This window comes from Haliotis cracherodii, unplaced genomic scaffold, assembly GCF_022045235.1.
Source record: "Haliotis cracherodii isolate W230 unplaced genomic scaffold, xgHalCrac1.p SCAF_15, whole genome shotgun sequence".
In the NCBI taxonomy this organism is placed as follows: domain Eukaryota; kingdom Metazoa; phylum Mollusca; class Gastropoda; order Lepetellida; family Haliotidae; genus Haliotis; species Haliotis cracherodii.
In genome coordinates, this window is record NW_027266270.1 from 15,255,204 (window position 1) to 15,280,784 (window position 25,581).

Sequence of the window (25,581 nt, forward strand, 5' to 3'; positions counted from 1 at the left end):
CAATCTTTTAACGTCTTTTTGTATGACGCGGCCCGGGATCGAACCCTGGACCTTCCGCTCTCCGGGCGGACGCTCTACCACAAGACCACGGAGGCGGTCCTCCATAATACTGAATAAACCAGTCTGTCTGTCTGTCTGTCTGACTAAAACAACATGTATTTATTTGTAGGTGTACATGTACATGTATGTGAGGTTGGTGACCTAAATGGACAAAGTATGTAAAAATATTAAATAATAGTTTTAGTATTTTGAGTTGTTGTCATTGAGCCCTGTGGATCTTCCAAGAATAGTTTACCAGTTGCCATGTTGCTTGTGGTAAGTAAAGAATTGAATGGGGATTGTTTGGTTAATGCCACACTCAGACCTATTCCAGTCATTTGACAGTGTTTTTTAAATAATCAAGCCTAGACCAGACAATCCAGTGATTTACTTCATGAGCAATGGTCTTCACAATTGTGATATGATGACATGCATCGGCCAAGTCACCAGCTCTTCCCCAATCCTGAAGTTGCTTCTTACAACAAGCATGGGTTGCTGAAGACTAATTCTAACTGGATATTCACAGGGGTGACTGGGGATTAAAAAAGGTAGACACTCTTGGTCCACTTGGCTTATTCTGTTATTTATTCAGGTCCACTTGGCTTATTCTGTTAATCATTCAGGTCCACTTGGCTTATTCAGTTAATCATTCACGTCGACTTGGCTTATTCAATTTATAATTCACACCCACTTGGCTCATTCCATTAATCATTCAGGTCCACTTAGCTTCTGTTAATCATTCACGTCCACTTGGCTTCTTCTGTTAATCATTCACGTCCACTTGGCTTATTCTGTTAATCATTCAGGTCCACTTGGCTTATTCCGTTTATCATTCAGGTCCACGTAATACCCCAAACAGGAATGGAGTGGTGTAATTCAATAAATAATGAAGTCTGGACCAGACAATCCAATGAATGATCATGCTGATGTTATCAAACCTGCATGATTTGACTGCACACCAAATACCTACCCCTCTTTTAACCTGACTTTTAGGATTGGTCCCCACCAAACTATGCTGGTTGTAAGAGGCGACCTAAAGGATTGGATGGTCAGATTTGGTGACTCGTTCCGCTATAGTGTGTACAGACTGTATCGTGTATCAATCAGTTGATCGTCTGGTCCAGACTGGACTACAGTACAGGCCACCGTCATATAGCTGGAATATTGCACGCGCACACACACACACACACACACACACACACACACACACACACACACACACACACACACACTGGTTTGTCCAATGCATGTTTCTAAGAAGTCAATAGCACTGATGAATAAGTAATGTGATGGATCCAGTCTCAGAACATATATCCAATCCTTAAGTGATCGTAATAGGTTACATACACAGCATAAGGGGCGGACCCTTTGATATTTAGAAGAGGGGGAATGCGGTTTTTTTGGTTATGTCATGGTTTTATTTCTTCAGTTTTAGAGGCTGAGATTTTTCTTCTTCATAAAAAAGGGCTGACATTTTTTAGGTCACATTTCAAATAGAATGTTAAACTTTATCCAGATTAAACAGTACAGATGTAGGTGCTTTTAAAATAGAACAATGGAAATAGCAGCATAATACAGTATCTATATATAGTAACAGACCATTTTTTACAATACCATGTGTATGAAAAGCCTTGTGTGCAGTTTTCTTCAGATTGACAGAAAACTAGTCAACTTGACATGTTTGTATTAATAACTGCTGGAGGACTGTACTTCAGTTACCGAGATGGTGGATGATGGACTGAAATAGCATAACTTTTTATGTAAACTGAGGAACAAATTTTACCAATCTGAAAATTAAACACGTTTGGTCCAAACCCCGAATAGTGTTACAACATGGTTGAGAATCAACATCGCAAAACAATTTGCTGAGTAATGACAGTGCTACCCTGATAAGGGAGCTTGAGTTGGAAGTGAACCTTTGGCTGCACTTACAGCATGCCAACCTTCAAAGCTATGGGTACATAGTGAGTGAGTATGGTTCTACGCCGCTTTTAGCAATATTCCAGCAATATCACGGCGGGGGACACCAGAAATGGGCTTCATACATTGTACCCATGTCGGGAATCGAACCCGCGTCTTGGGCGTGACGAACGAACACTTTAACCGCTAGGCGACCCGACCGCCCACAAAACGTTGGAAGTAGCATGCTAAGAATAACGCTACTGTAACAAAAGAACAAGCTGTTGGTATGATACATCAAGGAGCATCGCACGACCACGTCGCAAGCTGTTTTAGCCGTAGACGAATGACAGTCACTAAGCGCATGGCCTGATTCAGACAGACTTGATTCAGAGTGGCAGACCTTCTGTCGCGACCACCTAGGAAACGGTACATGCGTATCCTTCATCTGAGGAATGATATCACCGTGACCCCTTCAGCTGAGACAGTCATCCTGACAGTGTCCAGAAGACGTCGGTACAATATCAGAGCTTGCAGACCACTACGAGACGTAACGCTGACACTGCAACGCTGGTAGAACAGAAGATAGCAGATTCGAGCTTTTTCCCTTAAGAATGTGTGTCAGCCTCCGACAAGTAGAACCTTGTTGCATTCAAGATGAACCGTTTGGAGGTGGCAGCATTTGTAGCCCTGTCAATGCGGCGTCATTAGTTCTGCAATGTGGCATATGTACCCCTGTCAATTCGGCAACATTAGTCCTGTCAATTCAGCAGCTGTAGCCAAGTCAAGACAGATCTGATGACTTTGGAAGGAAATATCACTGGACAGCGTTCAACTGACCAATCTCTCTACCCTGTTGTACTACCGTTCTTGCAACAGAACAGGACAGACCCTGTTTCAACAAGAAAAGAAGAGGCCCCATACAACATCTTACCTTGGCCAGCACAATCACCAGACTTATCACCTATACAGCACTTGTAGGATAACCTTGACCGACAAATTAGAGCACGACTAGGTCGCCCTTATAACAAAGATCAGTTAGCACAAGCCCTCTGAGAAGAATAGTGTTGAATCCCAATTCTCATCGTCGAGTCGGGATGCACATTGGTTCCCGTGCTGGCATACACAATACTGACTGACAATTGTGACATTCTGGAGCATTAAAGGGAGTTTGATGATTTCAGTCTTGATAGTTGATCGAATGCTGAAAAATTAACCGCTGTGGACTCAATACCTTCTTTTTTGTTCTCATTCATGGCATAACTTGTAATGATGTTGATATAAAATTCATTTCCTTTGACAGTACACGTATGTTTTTGTTGTTTTTTTCCAATCAAGGGTAAATGATGCTCAATGGTCATTTCACATCACAGTCAACAACTGTTTCAGTCCTATCACAGCGGGACCAGTGGAGTCAATAACCTTGTCCAAGGATACGGCATAGCCACTTGCATGATATTGCATCTTGAAATGGAAGATACTGATTATGAATTCAAACATTATGGCTTTGCTCACGAAATACTCTGTATTGATGAGGATGGCCATATTGCGGTTAATACTATTTTAAAGGATGAGGTATTTGTTTTAATTTTGCGTCTATCTAGACCAGTGAAGATCCTGGCTAGAATAGGTCTCCAGGCTTGCCGTAAAAGGCGACTATACTTGTCCAAAAAAACGACTATCGTGATCAGCTGGTCAGATTCCACCCGTGAAGATTCCGGGATAGAATAGGTCTTCAGCAACCCATGCTTGCCGTAAAAGGTGACTTTGCTTGTCGTAAAAGGCGACTAACGGGATCGGGTGGTTAGGCTCCCTGACTTGTTTGATACATGTCATCGATCCCAATTCCGTGGATCGATGCTCATGATATCAATCACTGGATCGTCTGGTCCAGACTCGATTATTTACATACCACCGTCATTTAGCTGGAATATTGCTGAGTACGGCGTTAAACAACCAACCAACCAACCAACTGTATTGATGAGGATGGCCATAATGCGTTTTATACTATTTTTAGCATGAGATATTTGTTTTAATTTTGCGTCTATCTAGACCCGTGAAGATCCTGGCTAGAATAGGTCTCCAGGCTTGCCGTAAAAGGCGACTATACTTGTCGTAAAAACCGACTAACGTGATCAGCTGGTCCGGTTCGCTGACTTGGTTGATGCATGTCATCGTATCCCAATTGCGTGGATCGATGCCCATGGTGTTAATTGCCTGATTGTCTTGTCCAAACTCGATTATTTACAGACCGCCGTCATATAAACAACATACAAACAAGCATAATCAATGCTCGTTTGCTTGTGATCATTCTCAGCTAGATGAATCGGGGCGTCACAGTGCTGTCATTTTGTATTCAGTTGACTGAGTATTGCCGGAGGAACGGCACTCTGGTATAAACTGATATTCGTACAAAACATGGGTATTGTATTTCCATAATTGTTTCCAAAAGTACTTATTAAGTTTCTTATCTGTTGAGTTGTGGCACTATTCAGCTGCAGGATTCGTTTGACAGGCTTTGTTGTTCTAATAATCGATGAATAGAACTAATCATTACTAATTAAATTACAGGGAACTTCGAGTTCCAAGAAAACTGCAGTTACGTAAACGAAATTGATTTCTTAACAGAGCGGACAGTTCGGAAGCTTTTACTGCCTGGCGCAGCAATCAGATCACCACTGAGCTGATGAAGCCAACCCGATTGGGTTGTAGCGCCATCTGCAACGAACGCATGTTCTGCATTTGAGGCTGGGGCACCGTTGATTACCTATCGCACCCTCTCAACACCTGATCAATGCATGAAGGATTGGCGCATCAAGTTTGCGGAAAGGTAATCACATTGTCATTTGTTCATTACATGTGATCTTCCCTTACTGTTTAAGGTTTGTCTATTCAGTCAGCTCTTACTACAATCATAGGTTGCTGGGGACCTATATTCTTTCCCAGAATGCCAATTATTCCCTTATTAATCATTATCCAAGAGAGGATTCCGGGTCAGGATTGGTCTCCAGCATCCCATGCCGACAGCCGCAAGGAGCGACTTAATGGATCGGGTTTCGGTGAATTGGTTGATTGCATGTCATCGTAACCCGGCGTCGTGGATGGTTGCACACAATATCGATCAGAAGGTTGTGTGGTTCAGACTGGAATATTTACAGGCAGCTGTCATGTGGATTGAATCTTAATTACCTATTGCGGCGTTAAACAACACAGCAGCCTCATTGATTAAAGTCCTATTTGCAGGTTTGATGTTTTTCGCGGCGAATCTAGATGGTTGTCGTTTGTGAAATTGCCTTTCAAAGCATTTTAAAATAGAACCTGATGAGCATTAAGTTAACATAAATGGGACGTAGATAGATTTTATTGTTAACACGTGTCAACTTGGATGGACATGAAATCATGCAAGTCATGCACTTGCGTGAAACCAATGAGCACGGGTAACCATGGCACCGACAGTCCATCGTTTATGATCAGAATTCTGGAACAAGAACCAGGGATTCGAAGAAGCTAAGGACAGGTCGAGCTCTTCAATGGTTCAAAGTTGCAGTACTGAATACCTTGCAATCTTTGGACCTTACCTGTCTTTCACTGGCAGACATGAAACGTTTACAGATGACAACTTCTAAATTGTAAATGGCTACGTTTCAGTACGCACCCCCACATCAGACCTCACCGGGTGAAGGGCAAAAGCCATGAAATGGCGTTACAAAAAAAAATGTTGTGCATAAACGTTTCATGTTCCGCCAACTTCTAAAGGCCAAACAAAGACTTCTCTCACTAATATAGACGTAAGGTGAGGTGAAATGGGGTTTTACGTCACGTTTAAGATTATTGCACGTGTATGGGGTCAGGGGTCTGCTTGTCTGCCGTGACGATCAGGGTTGGAGACGGCGTGATGGACCGTACGGTCAGGCTAGATGACTTGGCTGATACCGTGTAATCGGATACGTATCCTGACGGCGTGGATCGTTGCTTACAATATCAATTTCTAGTCCAGATTATATCCAGACAATCGTCATATAATTACAATATTACTAAATGCGGCGTCAAACAACAAACAAATGATTGATAAATGTAAACAATTTTTCATGGTTAAAAAATGAATTTACAAAATAAATGACTGAATCACCAAGCTCAACATACCTTAAAGTCCTTAGGACTATTATCAGTGAACCTACTCAATCACTAACAAACTTTCCGTGATGTTATCCGGTGCAGAATAGGTCTTCAGCAACCCAGGCTTGCAATGAAAGGCTACTATGCTTGTCGTAAGAGGCGACTAACGGGATCGGGGGGTCAGGCTCGCTGACTTGGTTGATACATGTCATCGATCCCAATAGCGTAGATCGGTGCTCATGATGTGAACCACTGGATCATTTGGTCCAGACTCGATTATTTACAGACCGCTGCCATATAGCTGGAATATTGCTGTGTGCGTTAAACAACAAACAAACGAACGAACGAACAAACACTAATATTCTATAGACGTCCGAAGAACTAAGTTCCAGCCATTGAGGATCGGTCGGTTAAGCTCTGTGAGTTGTCTGAATATGTGTGACCGTCCCCGACAGTGTGGGGCGTTGTTAGTGCCACCCTGTACCAATCACTGGTTCGTCTGGCCCAGACTGGCAACACGTCGCCGTGATACAGCTGGAATGTTGATAAAAACGACGTAACATTCCATCACTATCACAGAGATTACTGTATACCAATCCACAGAGGCATATATCGCTAGTGGCGTGGACAGAATGCAGACTGTTATTAAAACTAGCATCGACGCAAACATATAACAATTAGATATATCTGTATGGTAATTTCATGCTTTATTTGTTAATGAAGACCGCCTCCGTGGTCTTGTGGTAGAGCGTCCGCCCGGAGTGCGGAAGGTCCGGGGTTCGATCCCCGGCCGCGTCATACCAGGTAGACGTTAAAAGATGGTACTTGTTGTTACCCTGTGTGGCGCTCGGCATTAAGGGACTAAAACAAGGACTGGTTGGCTAGGAGTCAGTATACTGTGTCTGAATGAGGTATTCATGTTAAACTGCGGCATGGTATCTCAGTGAGCTAGCACTATAAATCGGCATCAGTCCGGACTAGTTCAAGCAGCCACACAAACACACACACACGTACATGCACGTCGCTATATAAGTGCAAAAATCCTGAACGCGATGTTAAACCCAATTTCACCTCACCTCACCTTGTTAATGAAGGTGTTGGGTGTAATAATATGCATAATAACAATGCGCCAAATCCACAAACTAATTAAAAAGCACGTTTACGCCTGTAAATGGATCAGTGAGCGATAGATTATAAAATTGCCTGTGAGGCGCTAAACAGTCACTCACCCTCCTGGGTACCCGCGTCGCTCTTATAAACATAAACTCGTTATTGACTTAGGGCCATATGTTGACAACCTTTTGATGACATACTTTGGTGTAATGCAACCTAAAAGCAATAAAATCTCGTACGTGACCGATCTACTACGTAACAAACGAATTATGCCATACTTCAATTTACACTGCCGGGCAAACGAAAGTATACACTTGAAAATTGAATCTTAACAAAAAATACTGCAAATGTTATCAAAACGTTACTAGTTGCAAACAGTCGCCGAAACATTGCAACGTAGGGTCCAAACCACAACCAAAATATCCGCATCAAATACATCACCATCGAATAACCATTTCTTGTTTGTTTCATTTTAGCCACCATCAAACGTGAGTGGATACTTTCCTTTGCCTGGCAGTGTATCCCCACCACACAAAGTCATCAATGGGTGACTGGTTCACAACTATCGGACCCGTGAAGGTCCGGGGTAGAATAGGTCTTCAGCAACCCATGCTTGCCATAAAAGGCGACTATGCTTGTCGTAAAAGGCGGCTAACGGGATCGGATGGTCAGGCTCGCTGACTTGCTGGATGCAGGTTATCGATCCCAATTTCGTGGATCGATGCTCATGATGTCAGTCACTGGATTGTCTGGTGCAGACTCGATTATTGTACAGACCGCCGTCATATAGCTGGAAAATTGCTGAGTGCGGCGTTAAACAACAAACAAACAACTAAACAACATTGTAGACGGTGATCTCTTTACATTGTGACGAAACTTATAAGCTGAACTATATTACACAGAGAAAAAAAGTTAAGCTCACCCCTATTTCTGAATCATGACAAATGGCAAAAATCATGGCATGGGACGATTGACCGTGGGAGATGGGCGATACCAATGTCATCGGATCGAACAAACATTTGCCAACAAATAAAGAAGATAATTGTGAGTTGTGATTGAAATTTACTGACAAAAACATCATGGTAACACAGGTACTGTTTTTGACCTCAGACAATACCTAAAAAAAGTATGGAGCTGCAGGATTAAGTAAACGAGTTACTTTTGATGTTTCATGTGTCTCACTTGACATGACACGTGAAACAGAACATTAGCGGGTATAACCGCCACGTGCCCGGATGACGCATTCCAACCTACGTCTCATGCCTCCAGTCAGACGATATTCGAGGGTAGCCATGCTGTGCCTGCATACGTTGGCGCGTGAGCTTTCGTCACGCATGACTGATTACATCATCTCAAAAAACATAATTATTCCCGTCATTACATCTTTCATGACTGTTACAAATATTGGGACCAAACAATAATGAAATGCATTAGGGTGTGCTTCACTGTTTTCTTTGTGTATATTTTAAACTCATTCATGGGTAATCCAATACTCACCAGAGACAAGTGACGCAGAAATCAGAGACTTTACTTTCATTAACATTAAGACATAATGTTTCATTATCACAACGAGCGTGATGAAAGGCCCTAAATGTGTTGCAAAAATGTGTACATGAAATTATCCTCAAACGTGACTTAGACAAATCGATAGTATTGTTCTCCGGGACGGAAACGACCTAATCTCATATTCGAGACCACAATTTTACTTTTTCGTATCACTTACTGTTAGCTACGATAGGTGTCACAAACCTTTTGTCCTTGTTCGGCTTTCGTCTGGCTTCGCGCGGACGTCTCAACTACCCAGCGGCTGGGTCGTTGCTGCTGTTGCTCGGTGAAGGACTCGTATCTTAAATAAGCTAGCCAAGACGGAAACATTTACAGCTGGCCAGTTTCACATCCTACAGTTTGAACGGTATTTTAGTAACGCCGCTGCGTGAGGCTTAATGTGAATGAGTGAGTGAGTATGGTTTTACGACGCTTTTAGCAATATTCCAGTAATATCAAGGAGGGGATACGTCCGTCCGTCACGTTTCGTTTCCGGAGCATCACTCAAAAGCCATTCAATATTTTTTCATGAAACGTTGCAGGTATGTCAGGTAAATGCTGAACTGGTGCCTTTTGCTATTTAGAAATTTTAGAAATTTTTATTTTTTACGTTTCCATGGCAACAAGATGGACTTCGGTTCCAAACTCTTCTTTTTTTACAATTTCCATGACAAGTTCCACCTCGGTTAAAAAAGGTTAGGGTTTGTTTAGATTTAATTATGTCATAAATTCTGCAACAGGGGCGGGGGATATAGCCACGTTAGTGGCAAACTCTTGTTACTTTTACCATGTTCCCGTGTTCTCATCGCGATATGGCTGCAATATTGCCGATGCGATGACAAATTTAACTCACTCACTCACCATGTTCCCGCGTTTTTTCAGGTGAACACGTGACTTGCCTTTGCACGTGTTTGTAAGAGCTGGCCCGGTTGGGTAGGATACGCTCATCTTTCGCGAATACCCGGTATCTTCGTCGGGCAGTTAATGGAAGACCTCGGGCTTCTGCAAATGATAATGCCCCGAACAATAGCGTTACCATTATATCATCACTATTTGGCAGTGATTCATGAACACATAATCATGATAATATTATTGTCGGAATCGAAAGTGGACTTGTAACAGATATATCGTTGATAAGGTTGAAATCTATATTTTAAATCCGATCTACGAAATGTACATTGTATGTCGATCCTATAAGTCAACGTGTACGGGGCCGATTGTTTGATATTCACACTAAAATACTTTAACATGTGGTACTTGTTATTACCCTTCCTTGCGTTCGCTAATAAGGGGATGAAAAATGAGTACTGGTCAGATCGAAGTCAGTATGCCGTGGACCCGTGACGATTCGGGTTAGAATAGGTCTTTAGCAACCCATGCTTGCCGTAAAAGGTGACTATGCGTGTCGTAAGAGGTGACAAACGGGATCACGTGGTCAGCCTCGCTGACTTGGTTGATCATCGTATTGTTGCAGCCATGATATAGTGGTGTTAGGGTGTTATTACATAAACCACAGGCTACGGGTTGTGAGGTACAATCTGTTTATTCCAGCGTAGTGGAAGAAGGCACTCTGTAATAATAATAAAAATAAACAATATACGTGAATTAAAATCACACGTGGTGAACCTATCATCATTATGAACTAAGTACATAAATGCGCATATATATCATCATATACAGGTTTAACACAATAATAAATTACACAAGTGACTTTATATGATTACATGTTTACATGTGATGAACAAAGTATCTGTTGACATGAAGACTATAAGACATAAAATGGCCTAATAATGAAACAGACCATAGAGTCTGTACAAAGAAACCTACCCTGTGGGTGACACGGGAGTGTGTCCACGCACCAAGTAGCCCAACAGCTAACTCGTATAGTAAACCTATATAAGGGATACTACATTGATCAAGGGCTACCATTATACTTAGTGAAACATATATACATAATAGTGACCACCGCAATGAAATTCTACAATTTTATCAACAATACAGGATTGATGATATATCAATATTACATCATACAGCAAACAGTTACAAAACAATAATTTCTAGCCAGCATAGTGACCAGATTAAACATAGAAAACAAACCATACGCACATTCATACAGGTTAAATGGTAGATTGTGTATATACTTACACTAGGTTGATCATGAACATATTTACACCTATTTTATGCAATGATTTATATTAGACTTTAATTAACAATTTATATAACAACTAAAATGAACACTAACTAACCTTTGAGTTGTGCAATAATCAAGCAGGTGTGCAATCCTCATTCAGTGATAGTGTGACTGGTTAGTAACATGGCGGATGACATGTATATTTGAAAACAGGACCAATCAAGTGAGAAGCTTGGCCTGGGCTATTGTTAAAACACCAAAGACAATGACATGAAAATAGACCAACCCAAATACCCTTATACCCAAAATGTGACCAGCCCTGTGACACAGAACTGTGCAGTAAACATAAAAGCAAGAGACAGACGGACTGACAACTAATTTCAACTTGTATATATATAAACCAATCGTCGTCTGCCGGATAACTAAAACCTGAAATAAGATTAAAACGATTAATTATACATGTATATACACGGCATAATTTAACTAAATTAATCCCTGTTACAGTATCCCAGTTGCGTAGATCGATCTTCGTGATGTCAATCACGGGATTGTCTGGTCGAGACTCGATTACGTTCAGACCGCCGTCATATAGCTGGAATATTGCCGAGTACTGGCGTTAAACAAACAAACAAACAGTATACTGAGTCCATTGCATCTCAGTAGGCTAGCAATAAAAAATCCGTCAAAAGTCTGGACTTGTTAAGCAGTCACACATTCAGGCACACACGTGCAGGCACGTCGCTATATATAATCTTGAACGAGACGCTATGCCTGAACTCATATGAAAAGGGTTAAACCTGATAAAGCTCTGTGTGCATTCAGTATTCGACAATCGCCGTCCTCAACATACGTATTCTCGAGGAATTGCTATTTCACCGCAAGCGTCTAGGTCCAGAGTAAACATGCTCCGTCAAGCTCCGTGTTGAAACTTTTTTTTAACAAAACATTCGTGTCGACAGAATTTATGAGTCAGAACGTTTGAAGAAGGCCACCTTGCAAACGTAGTGAGTACAGAAAATATGTTTTTATCTTTCTTTATCTATCATATCTGCAGGTGATCACAAATTAATTACAGCACCGGAAAGAAATTTCACAGGACTTTTAGTCTTAGAAGTAGTAGTACTATAGTAGTAGTAGTAGTAGTAGTAGTAGTAGAAGTAGTAGTAGTAGTAGTTCTGGTAGTAGTCGGTTTGTTTGTTTGTTTGTCTGTTGTTTAACGCTACACTCAGGAATATTCCACCTATATGACGGCGGTCTGTTAATAATCGAGGCTGCACAAGCCAACCCAGTGATTGACATGAGCATCGATCAACGCATTTGGGATACAACACTACTCAAACAAGTCAGCAAGCCATCCCACACGATCGCCTCTTGCGATGAGCATGGGGTGCTGAAAACCAATTATATACTGAACAACAAAAGTTCCTGTGACACTGGATAAGATTTAATGCAAAGTTATGTTTTTTACCAAATCTGAAACAATTTCGGTTTGCAACAGATAAAAGACTCCTGTAAGTGTTCAAATGGATACTTCTTGCACTCACTGTTGCTGGCTGGAATCGATTTCGTAGGTGTGTTGTTCGAATCCACTTTTCTTCTCGATTATTGGTTACGCGTGGCTTCAAGCATACCAATGGCTCGCAGACGCTCATTTTCGGACAGGCGTGGCATTTCGTAATGTTGAACAATTGCGTAATTTTGTTGTTTTGCTGAGTGGTTGTTGTCAGCACGATACTAAGCAATGCGTATGGAGTCCCGTTAACGCAAATGCGTATGGAGTCCCGTTAACGCACATGTTTTTATACCCATTTTTGGGTAGTGAAATGCATGTGGCTTGCATGAAAGTCACATTTTGCATGGAATGCATGCATTTCTGTAGCAGTTGCGTTTTTGTGACTTGATTCCATACACGTACTACAATATTGAAAACCCAATTATACTTCTTTGAAAAATACACTAAAGTATTGGTGTCACAGGACCCGGGTCTTCATAGAGGTAAGACAAGCCTGGGTTCCTAAAGATCTCCTGGATCTTCACGGGTCAGTAGTAGTAGCAGTAGTAGTTATTAATTATCAGTAACACAATAAGTGATAGCCGCGGTGATTAATTGCGTCAACTGCGAAGTTATGAATAGTGAGTGAGTGAGTATGGTTTTACGCCGCTTTTAGCAATATTCCAGCAATATCACGGCGGGGGACACCAGAAATGGGCTTCACACATTGTACCCATGTCGGGAATCGAACCCGGGTCTTCGGCGTGACGAGCGAACGCCTTAACCACTAGGCTACCCGACCGCCCCGAAGTTATGAATATAATACAGAAGCTAGTTTGGTAATAACTTTCTAATAATGGCAGCTCTGTTGTGTATTGATCAGGACCTTGTCTTACAATGTACAACAGCATCCCAGTCTTCTCCAGCGTCGGCATGACCCATCTGTCGATAGGCATTCAGTGATTAGCACAGACTTGTGACTACTAATTCGATGTGCTACTTCACCTCACAACCCAAAACATATTAAACATGTGCTAGCGAACCATGGAATCAGATTATTTGATTAAACCTTATGAATCTATACTCTGCAAAAAAAACTAAAAAGGCAAAAGTAGTAAAATCGTGAATATCCGAGTGTTGCCGACATATACAAAATTAATACCAAAAATCAATTGGTCATTTCTGCATTGGTTGAGATTGATTTGTGTGGAAAGAATGAAATACCAAGCATAACAAAGATAAATACCAAACAAACACAAAGCGTAGCCAATATAAAAACCGTGCATAGTCAATGACATCAGGCATAGTAATAAACACCAAGCATTACAACATAAACACCACCACTAAGCGTAGTCAACAATGACGAAACAATGTATGGCTAACATCAACCAAAACAAAGCGTAGTCAACATACACAACAACACAATGAATAGGTAACACCAACATCAAGGGAGTCAAAACACCAAACATAACAAAAATAAACACCAACACCATGCATAGTCAACAATAATACAATGGCTATCCAACACCAACACCAAGCATACTCAACAACAATACAATGGCTATCCAAGACCAACACCAAGCATACTCAACAACAATACAATGGCTATCCAAGACCAAGCGTAGACAACAACAATACAATGGATATCCAACATCAAGACCATGCATAGTCAACAAAAATACCATGGATGTTCAACACCAACACCAAGCATAGTCAACAACAATACAATGGATATCCAACACAAGCATAGTCAACAACAATACCATGGATATCCAACACAAGCACCAAGCATAGTCAACAACAATACAATGGATATCCAACACAAGCACCAAGCATAGTCAACAACAATACAATGGATATCCAACACAAGCATAGTCAACAACAATACAATGGATATCCAACACAAGCATAGTCAACAACAATACAATGGATATCCAACACCAGCACCAAGCATAGTCAACGACAATACCATGGATATCCAACACCAGCACCAAGCATAGTCAACGACAATACCATGGATATCCAACACCAAGCATAGTCAACAATAATACCATGGATATCCAACACCAACACCAACACCAGGCATAGTCCAACCAACTGAAGTCAGTATCCGTCATTTCAACATCAACCGTTTGTTCTCTCACTTCCTCCCGAACCATTTCAAACTCCCTTATCATGACAGTAGCTTCAACTTGTGCACGCGTTCATTTTCTGTTCAATCTACAATATCTGTTTTGTTCACGTGTACACACACTCGACATCATTGCATTGAGAACGTGTGCACACTCAGCGGCTTCAGTGCAATGGATTGATCCAACAACGTCGCACAATTAAGGTGCTTCGCGCATCATGGTAAATTTGCTCACGTGAGGCACTGTCTTCATCAGTTGATGAACGTCAACAAATACAATTTCAATCCTTATATTGACGGATACATAAATCATAACAAAATAATCCATTAAACATCAAACTTTAATTATTGAAAGCGAACTATATCAACGCGGAGAGTTGTGACGTCGTGATGTTATCCGTCCCAATCATTCCATTTGGAGTAACATCCTTTGGTTTTACAAACGGCAGAAAATGGCGGCTACCGCAATGTCATTCGCTTGAAATACAAGTTGCACCCAGTAAAGTAGCGTTGGAATTGGAAAGAAATCCAGACCCGGCTCATACTGAAAACGGATACATATTAACGTTCTGTTAACTTTTGCTGTTTGTTTGAGTCATACTACGGCTGCTGATGACGGGGATTACGGTTTCCCGTTAAGATTCCGGGGTAGAATAGGTCTTCAGCAACCCATGCTTGCCATAAAAGGTGACTATGCTTGTCGTAAAAGGCGATTAACGGGATCGGGTGGTCAGGCTCGCTGACTTGGTTGATTCATGTCATCGATCCCAATTGCGTGGATCGATGCTCATGATATTAATCACTGGATTGTCTGGTCCATACTCGCGTTAAACAACAAACCAACCAAACAATTTGCCTCCAACCGTTTGAGGCGGCGCGTTTGGATTTACTGAGGCACGATAGTGTAGAGCTAGGTGATTTCTTTTGGTAATTTGAACATTTTCTGTTGTGGCTTCGAATGGACGCTTCATTTCGGTGTCCGGACATTATACAGATCTGACTTCAAAGCCTGCATCATTCATAGCCTAAATCGATGTCCCTCTAAGTTTCCCCAATTATTTTTAATGTTAGTTTTAGACATTGAGGAATTCCCCTAAAGTAGTTCTGTATGTCACCGCGAGATTGACAACGTAATCACGTGACATACTGACGTTCATAGGTAAATGAACGACAGTCAGCTTGGTAGTCTTCACACCTAGGCGAGAGGTTCCCCGCTACTGTCAATATTTATCAATAACTGTATCTCGGTCGAATTCAGCTGATCATGTCTGAGCAAATAAGTAAACGATGTTGTTATTCATATTACAGCTGGTTTAATTTTGATACTTAATATGATACTCTTATGGAACCAAAATACTGTCAAAACCAAATACCAGCTATTTGTTTGTTCTTGCCTTTGACCTTTATCATAACATGGGCACAATTAATAATATTTCAAAATGTTTAAAAATCTCTTTAACTTATATGAATACTATTTGAATTAAACAGTTGTCTTGGTTCAAAGCATCAATTTAGATCTATCTTTCTAAATAGATGCATTTCTCCTTAACTATCTTTGGTTATTTTGATGGTAATTATTTTTCACCTTGACCTTGGACTAGAGAAACTCCAAATTCTGCCTTTAAATGAATGACAGTCAGCTTGGTAGTGTCAATATTTCGCAGTGCATGTGAAGATTAAACAGATTGTAATCTTTACAATCTCTGCAATGCGGACCATAAGTCCTTGTCACTGTATGAGTTATTATATCCACGGTGTAGTTTTGCATGTCTAATCTCGTACAGGAATTACAAAGGTAGAACATAGTCTTGGGCGCACAAATGTATCGATTACACATATCTACTGGTTATATTATGGTGACCCGTGGTTTCATTGTTAAAAAGTGAATTTACAAAATAAATCACTGAATCACCAAGCTCAACAGACCTTGAAGTCCTTAGGACTATTATCAGTGAACCTTCTCAATCACTAACAAACTTTCCGTGATGATATCCGGGGTAGAATAGGTCTTCAGCAGGAGGATATTCATGCTTAACCTTATAACAGAATGTGTTAGTTACCCATGTTATGCAACCATTCCATTTTTTTTGTTTTTTTGTTTAACGCCACACTCAGCAATATTCCAGCTATATGACGGTGGTCTGTAAATAATCGAGACTGGACCAGACAATCCAGTGATTGATATCATGAGCATCGATCCACGCAATTGGGATCGATGACCGTGCATCAACCAAGTCAGCGAGCCTGACCACCCGTTCCGCCTTGTCGACAAGCATAGTTCACAAATTCACAGCATACCATTCGTCCAACTGGGCACAGTAAAATCGAGATGCTCAGAACAAATTGAAGGAAGAAAGAACATAATATTTGGTTTGGTTATATCCTAAGATTATTAGCATGATAAATGTACATAGTATGGTTTTTAGTCTTTACATCAGGTATCAGAAGATATTAACGAATGAAACAGTTTTGGATGAATAACGAATTTGTTCGGGACATTTCCTTCTCGTAACATGTTATGCAAATACATTAATATATAGGAACATTGTGTAAAATGTTTTATTTTATCCTGCTATATTGTACTTGCATTGTCAGCATATATAATATTACATACCCTTTACAAACAGGGGGACGAGTAGACAAGTCCGGGGGACTAGTCGTAATTCCTCAGGGGTAACATAGTATGTCTCCCAGACCCAAGAGAATATATTAATAAGTAACCCAACTCAAGTCTAGAATGTTTTGGAAAGTCTAGATTGCCTCATCATTTGTATTATATTTTGTAGATATACATTTTTAAATACCATAACTTTATTTCTGGAACTTAGTGTTAGTCTAGGGTAACGCCTTTAAAAATTTGACAGTGTATAAACAGTTGTGCCCGCGCGTGGAGAAGTATTAGTAAGTTTGGGACAGGCACAGTGCACATGACGGACAAATGATCCACTGTTGGCAGACTGGGTAAGCCTACATGAATGTCCTTGAATGTGGGAATACAAATCCGTGTTCATGTCGACAATGCAATTTCGTTTTTTCGCCAAGGAGCACATTTAACATACTGACAAAGGCGTCTTTCAGACACCACTGTACCATGTTAGTGAGTGTGTATGTTCAGCTCGAGATGGAGAGATCAAGTCGACCACCAGTAGAACAGAGTAGAACAGAGAGTAGAAAGTAGGAACAAGCATAATGACCTTGTCGAGTAAACCTTCACTCACAAGCATTTCATACGTGACATGCAGCCATATCACCCGTGAAGATACGGGTTAGAACAGGTCTTCAGCAACCCATGCTTGTCGTAACAGGCGGCAATGTTTGTCGTAACAGGCGACTTACGTGATCGGATGGTCAGGCTTGTTGACATGGGTGATGTATGTCATCGTATCCCAATTGCTTAGATCGGTGCTCATGATATAAATCACTGGATTGTCTGGTCATGATTTACAGGGCGCCGTCATACAGCTGAAATAGTGTTGTGTGCGGCGTTAAACAAGAAACAATCAAACATATAGCCATCTGAATTAAAAATGTAAACATGCACTCACAAGCAAATAATACGTTACATAAAGCCTTCTGAATTATAAATGTAAAACGTCAATGCCAGAGAATAACCACGAAACAGATTACAATGGGCGTAAAAGGGCAAACTAGCGGTAAAAAATATATCAATGGATCACGGGCTTCGCCAAAGGGTTAAGCGTGTCGTACATGTTCTTTTTGCTTCAGTCTTATGTCCATAAGGAATCGAACCCATGTAAAACACTAATAGATTATGATTATCTCAGCGGCCAATGTGTAATATCCCGTTTGGTGTAAATGAATTCTTAGGAAAACATATATGATCAAGATTTAGAACTAATATACGAAAATTGATATTAATTAGGTATCTGCCACATGCCCCACATGTCACCGTGGCACGATCTCGTGTGACCTTGTAAATAGAGAACGCCATCACTAGAGACTAACCAGTCTCGATGATTTGCCGCCAAAGATTTTATGGGGCAAAACAGACAAAATAAACATAGAGGTAGAAAGTGTCCGTTTGTCCTGTTCAGTAAACATCCGAAATATACTTCTGAAGCAGTGTCAATATTCTGGATATTGATATATGTGTAGACCTATGGTCTGGTCGAATTAGAGAGCAAGTTCAACCAAAACGTAAACGAAATCCTCGAAATTAAGAGGAAAGCACATGTAGATATAAAAAAAGTCTCATCACCTTAAAGTCCTGTTGTAATTGAAAATTCGTATGTATTTGTACGACGTATGAAATGACAAAATATACGTACGAATAGACGGAATCACAGCAAATGTTACCAAATTTTCTCATTGCAAGTGAAATCCAGGCGTTCAGATAGACGAAGGGAAGCTTAAACAGGCTGTTGGTTGGAGTCAAGCTTTTTGTGGTACAAAGTCACTTTAACTCTCTCATCGCTAAGAGAATCACCGAAGGTAGTAGTCAGGAGGTTTCCAAATGTGGTAGTAATTTATGTCTACTTTTACGACAAGGTTGCACCAACCCTGAACTTCACGAGAGGCCCGTCTGTGTGATTGCAATTGTCACAGGTGTTCATGCCATGCCACGGGTGGCCCAGTCGTCTAAGGCGCCGCGATTCGCTGTGCAGAGTTGCGTCTCCTGGTCACGCCAGAAACCTATGATTGTGGGTTCGAATCCCGGTTCGCCCCAATTATGTTTCTAGGTTTGTCAGCACCATACTCATGCTCGTCGGTTTCACCGAAGTGGTAAACGTCTGAGACCTGCATCACTTCGGGCTTTCCTCCCACATTAAGCTGACACGCCGTGATATAACTGGAATAATGTTGAAAGCGGCGTTAAACCCAACTCACTCACTCACTCATGTACTTCCTCTGACATCAACACAGCTCCCGGCAATATATGTATCATGGAAGCGAATCCTATATCGCAATGCCAAAAATCAGAGTAGCAAACAGTTGCTTCCATTCAAAGTTTCAACAGTTCACTTTAAGAACGCATACTGTCATTTGTATATACGATCGTGTTTTTCAAAACACGTTTTAATTGTGAAACTTGAAACTTTTTCAAGAAGCGGCATATAACTACAGATGGACGGCGGATAATTCATGATTAAGAAACTTAATTTTGTTCTTTTAGGGGGGGGGGGGGGGGTATTAACAAGCAGCGGGGGATAGGAAACACAAAAATAGGTGGGGACGCCATCATACAACAGAATCCATTAGGTCCTATCTGTGGAAACCTCCCCTTTATGTGGACATAAAATACAGACAAAAAGTTGTATGTCCAGTCTGCATAAACTTACTATTCATGTCGAGAATTTATATAATTGCACATTGTCTTAGTGAACTGTATTTACTTCCTGTGAACATCCCATGCAATGAGTTGTTCGTTTGCCAAAATTAAATATTTGTATATTTGGGTTATAAGACAAAATTCTTGCACCTTTAAAAGAGGGCTTGCAACCGACAAACTCCTTTCCCTCGATAGGGATTATAGTTAAGTTTGACTTGTCCCACATTATCTGCGGCGTTGTATCGTCGAGTTATATCTTCCATAATTGTGTCATGACTTGTTGTACAAACACATGGACTCAAAGTAAACACCTCGGTTGTTTGTGTGGATTACCGCAAGGGTGATATGGCCATCCAAGTTCTCTCCCAACTTTAAACATCACATGACAGGATTGACTGTCCAAACTATGTAAAACTACATCACCAATGCATGCAAAGTCAGAAACACTTTTTACTGTTCATTACCAACATCTACTTCATGAAACAGTGTAACGGTCCTCATTAATGTTCCTGTTATTTTGATTAATTATTCATATTGTATAATTATATTATTATAGGTACCATCGTTAACGTTGATGGCTCTTTTGGATAATATAAGATAGATAAATCAAAGGTGAATGGAGAACGAAGCGTGGTTTCACGATGAAACATTCTTCTGTCCTGACGTCATCCCTGGAAATTCGAACATGCGCTCGCATCTTGTTGACGTCGTAAATTGGTCGATAATATGTATATACAGTGTTCATATTAGATTAACCTTTGACGAGAATAAAATCATATACATCCTTGTTCAGGACTCTGTGTTTCCTATAATCCCCGTCAGCATGTATTTGCAACGTGCAAAAGAATGATGAAATTAGGACCCGTGTACCATGCATTGCAAAGATCAGTGAGTGAGTGAGTTGGGTATAACGCCACATTTAACAGTATTCCAGTTATATCGCGGCGTGTCAACTTAATGTGGGTGAAAAGCCCAACGTGATGCAGGTCTCAGACGTTTACCACTTCGGTGAAACCCACGAGCAGGGGAATAGTGCTGACAACCAAGAAACATAATCGGGGCGAACCGGGATTCGAACCCACAATCATAGGTTTCTGGCGCAACTCTGCACAGCGAATCGCGGCGCCTTAGACGACTGGGCCACCCGTGTCCCCTGTAACAATCAGCTGGGGGCGGAACTTGGTTGATGCGCAGAGGCAGAGAACGTACTCCTCGTGCATCACGCAAGGGCGACTCGCATAGGGTAAATAAGTCTACAGTTATTTTTCAAAATATCTTTCACTAGAGAATAATTTGTCAAAGTGTAAAAGTAGGGATGTGATTTAAGTAGGGGAATATCATCGTAACTCCTCATTCCTTAAAAATAACTGACCTCTTTGTTTTGAAGAAACACTGGGTTTTAAAAAGAAACATCGGGCTAATAAGGTAAAATAGCGGTTGAAATAACATGAATGGGCCACTGATAATGAGTGGTGACGCAAGGTGTTCGCGAAAAGGCTGAGCAGGTCCTGCCCTACCTGTAGCACCCGCCACTCACACAATTTGTATAAAAAAAACCCGTTTGCAAAGCAGTCCTCCAGCCATAAGACGGCGGCCTGTAAACAACGCTGTTTTGTTTATTTATATGTTGTTTAACGCCACACTCAGCAAAATTCCAGCTATACGACGGCGGTCTGTAAATAGTGGAGGCTGGACAAGACAATCCGCTGCTTGACATCATGAGCATCGATCTACGCAATTGAGAGACAATGACATACGAGTACATCAACCAAGTCAGCGAGCCTGACCACCCGATCCCGTGTGTCGCCTCTTACGACAAGCATGGGTTGCTGAAGATATATTTAACCCGGACCTTCACGGGTGAAACAACGCTGTTAGATAGATGGCAATACTGCATGTGAACTAGCGCCTGAAACGACTTAGAAAGACGCCCCCCCCCCTCCACAAACACACACCTCCCCCCCCCCCCCCCCCCTCCTGGCTAACAGATATTAAACCATGGCTCATTTATCCTTGACCGTGCACGAACTTACTAATTGTTAGTTAAACACCACTTGGCATAGACATAGACATCCATATATCTTAATGATAGAACAATGTCACGAAAACGTTTTTCGTCAGTGGGATTCGAACCCAAGAATTCAGTAACACGGGAAAATAGTATTTATGTGATCGATACATTTGCTCGAGCTGGTCCTATATGAATTGTATACTTGCCCCGGGACATGCATTTCATAACATCAAAGAGTGAGATGCACGTGACACAGGGAACATATTACACGTGCATCGCACAGGGGCGACTCACACAGTGTTCTCACAGTTACGCATATAGTTCTTGAAAGTTAGGTTTTTTAAAATACGGTGATCAAAACGATGTAGTTTAAACACTTAAGGTCCTTCTTCACATGATGACCATGAATCGGTTAGAGCATTATAACGTGGTCTGATCGGTAAAGTGGTGAGTTGGAGTCCACGGCACTCCGCGAACCATTTCAACGTTTAGAAACCAGGTCATCCTGCTCTATCCTATAAATAATTATGATCAAAATTCAATGCAAACACGAAAACGTCGTTTTTTCCGAATATGGTCATTGGACGGAAAGACAACTAAAATTCATCAAAATTGATTAATTGGTGAGCGTCTAGAAAGTGTTCGGAAAAGTGTCGAGTTTTTCAAGCGTAAAATGGACGGAAAAACGATGCTTTTTGCTCCGCCTTGTACAACTGTTAACGGTCAATCAGATGGCGCTGGACCCCCGACGCACGTGATGCCCAAGACTTCCTTTCGGAAACATTAGGTTTCGTATTTCTTGCATGCCTTGCTCAAGTATCTGTCGCGCGCAGTGCAACGAGATTTGCTGATAAGTCAGTTTTAGGATATGTAACCTATTATAGGTTCAGACACGCGCCAAGAAGTCAAACCGAACCATGTTATCAAGTTTAATGAGATATCATTTCCCTCTGCTATGCACAGTAACCTCTATCGGATAATGGGTTGTTTTATTTGGTTATAACAGTAACTATTTTTTTAATGTGAAGTTTACACGATATACGGCTTTTCCATTGGACGAGAGGTCGGTCACATGACGTTTTTCACTTGACTGTATTCTTGAAATGACGTAAACACTGACTACTTCCACATTCCTGGGGAAAACCCTGTGAATTCCCTTGCACGAATTCATACAGAAGCGTTGTTTCTCATCAATTAGACCCTTTAAGTTTGAACTTAGCGTCTTAGCATACACTTGGATAAGTCAGAGAGTTGGATTGCATGCCCGTTCAAGGATACCCTCGCTACAACCCATCCTGGAGAAAAAAACCCGGAGCAAAGCACTTCCAAACTATCGTAGTGACAGTCTATAGCAATCTATGAATTTACCTTAGTGTCTATTTGACACATCTTAACAATCACCTGATGATCGGCCAATTGATCAGTGATGACAAAGGCTTGCATTTTGACGTCTTGTACTTGATGTAAATGTATTACGACTCTCTGTCACTGTGATTGACTTACTGAGATAGTTCTTAACGGACCTTCTCATCTAATGAGGATATTTTTTGGAATACATTTCTTGTAAACAACCTGATGTTCCTGAAAAAGCAATTTGAGCACACGCACGCTCATGTGACCTCTCTTTTAGGTGAACTATTTTATTCCGGGATGGAGTATTAAAGCTAGTGGTAAGTCAAGTGTTATCATATATGTTTAACAAATACGTTAATAAAATACACTGACGCAAGTATATTCTGATCAAATCAACTGGATCAATGAAGATGCTTTCTTTTACATATTACATAACATCACTACACATAATTTGGACAGTTAAAGTAACAATACGGTGAGCGCATTAAACACCACTTTGAACAGTATTTCAGTTATATCACGGCGTATCAGACTGATGTGGGATAAAAGTGGTTCAGGACATCCAACGGGTGTTCGCGAAAAGGTGAACGTATTCCGCCACACAGGTGGCACCCATCACAAACACATGCAAGGACACGTCAATTGTTCACCTGATCAAAGCACGGAAACACACAATGACGCCCATCCTCGCTATTACTCATTTTTAATAATCCTTCTTGAAGAGCTATGACATCAGAGCATGGAATAGCGCATTTATACACTTTATTTTTCAATTTGCGTGTAAGACATCTATTTGAACGGATCACTATGGAATCTTGGATGTCGCGTTGTCGTATTGTCGCATTGATGCCCTGACAACAAAAAAACCGTGTCAAAATTAACCAAAGCGCGACAATTCGACAACGTGACTTTTTGGCCATTTGTTGCATTGTCGCGTTGTCGCATTGTCGCGCTTTGAATAATCTTTTGTTTCATTTTACCAAAGGGCGACGAAGCCATAACGCGATATTTTCAAAGTCAAAATATGTCTCGTTGTGGCATTGTCACCCCATCACAAATGTGTATAAAAGGCATAAAGTTCAGTTGATGTTACAGTAAGGAAGCGGTAACTAAGTTATATCTGAAGTTCAACCTGATACATGTCCGTCTTGTATTGAAAACACAAGTCTGCGAGTCCATAACGTTATATTTCGAGCTCTTCTCTATAGGTGCTTAGGGTTCAACTCCAAGTTCCAAACACGTAGTACCTCATCCACAATCCACATGCCTCTAGTGCAGTGGTCGTCCGGAAGATCTTACTCTTGAACTGAAGCATGCATGCCTGAGCTGTGACCTCGTTATGCCCCCCATGAGGTGTTTGCCGAAGGGTGAGGGGTAGGAAATGTGTGCTCCTGACCAGCACAAAGCTCGCGACACACTGTATACTGCATGATGTATAGTTTAAAAAAAATAGTTTTTAAGTAAGAGCAACATGTATATCGAGAGTATAGGTTTGTTATGTGATTTATCACTCATTACTTTCAGAAAGTTTGCATATTCTGTTGATCGACACAAAATGACATAAGGCGATTCATACGGGTAAATACAATTTATTTCACAACTAGTATAGATTACTTAAGGTTTGGGAAAAAATGTATGTAATTATCAGAACTTTGGATTTCGGCAAGCGTCGTGCTCAGGGATTGTTTGGTCAGGTTTAAGGGATTCGGATCCTGGCTTGGGCTTTCGTTGGGCGTGTAGACGGCATTTCCAGGTTTGACGTGTCAATGACCAAACAATGATGTCTGATGTAATTCTCTATTTTGACTTGTGCCGTGTGTTCCCATGCCTTTTCGGGTGAACAATTGGCTTGCCTTTGCATATGTTTGTGGCGGGTGCCAGCATTGGATTGGGATGAGCTCGCCTTTTTGCGAGCACCCAGTGTCATCATATTTTATCGTGAATGATAATGATATTGTACGATAAACAACGACCTCGACTCGTTTATTTCTTTTAGGAGATATCAACATTACGTACAGCGTCTTTAAGGGTGTTAAATTAGTAAAAAGTACACGCTTAAAAAATATTTACCCGTACTTAAATAATAATGACTCCCTGAATAGAATCCGACCGCGACAATGCCAGATAAATCCAAATTATGAACGGGAGGGTTTGAATTTGGTCTTTCTCGCATATTCTTACAATCTTCTCGTCGATTATCTTTTCCTTTTCTCCCAATACCGATTGTCATTTCATCTATTGGGAACAAAATTAAGACGTCTTCAGGCTGCGAGTGCATGTTCGAATCTCCAGAAATGACGTCATGATAGAACAATGATTTATCGTGAAATAAATAGCACTTCCTTCTTCTTTGTTCTTTGCGATCTTTCGCGTAGCTATCTTATATAATCAAATGTCAATTTCTCATTGCTTTATCATGGTGTATCCGTGTCATAACCAATCATGTAGCAATAGCATACAC

At 41.0% G+C, this 25,581-nt stretch overlaps 1 protein-coding gene across 2 annotated transcripts in view; it reads left to right on the plus strand.

Annotated features, from left to right (window-relative positions):
- Positions 1–4,675: 4,675 nt before the first annotated feature.
- LOC139461852 (uncharacterized) overlaps positions 4,676–25,581 on the plus strand; it is a 35,912-nt gene continuing 15,006 nt past the window's right edge. Inside the window, exon 1 of one of the 2 annotated variants that reach the window (XM_071243331.1) lies at positions 4,676–4,768. Coding sequence is in view for 1 of the 2 variants with exons in the window: in XM_071243330.1 (XP_071099431.1) it covers position 11,847 (1 nt within the window). In the remaining variant the exon portion in view is untranslated. Of the gene's footprint in view, positions 4,769–11,793; positions 11,848–25,581 lie in introns of those variants that run through there. The other variant, XM_071243330.1, reaches the window with a different exon arrangement.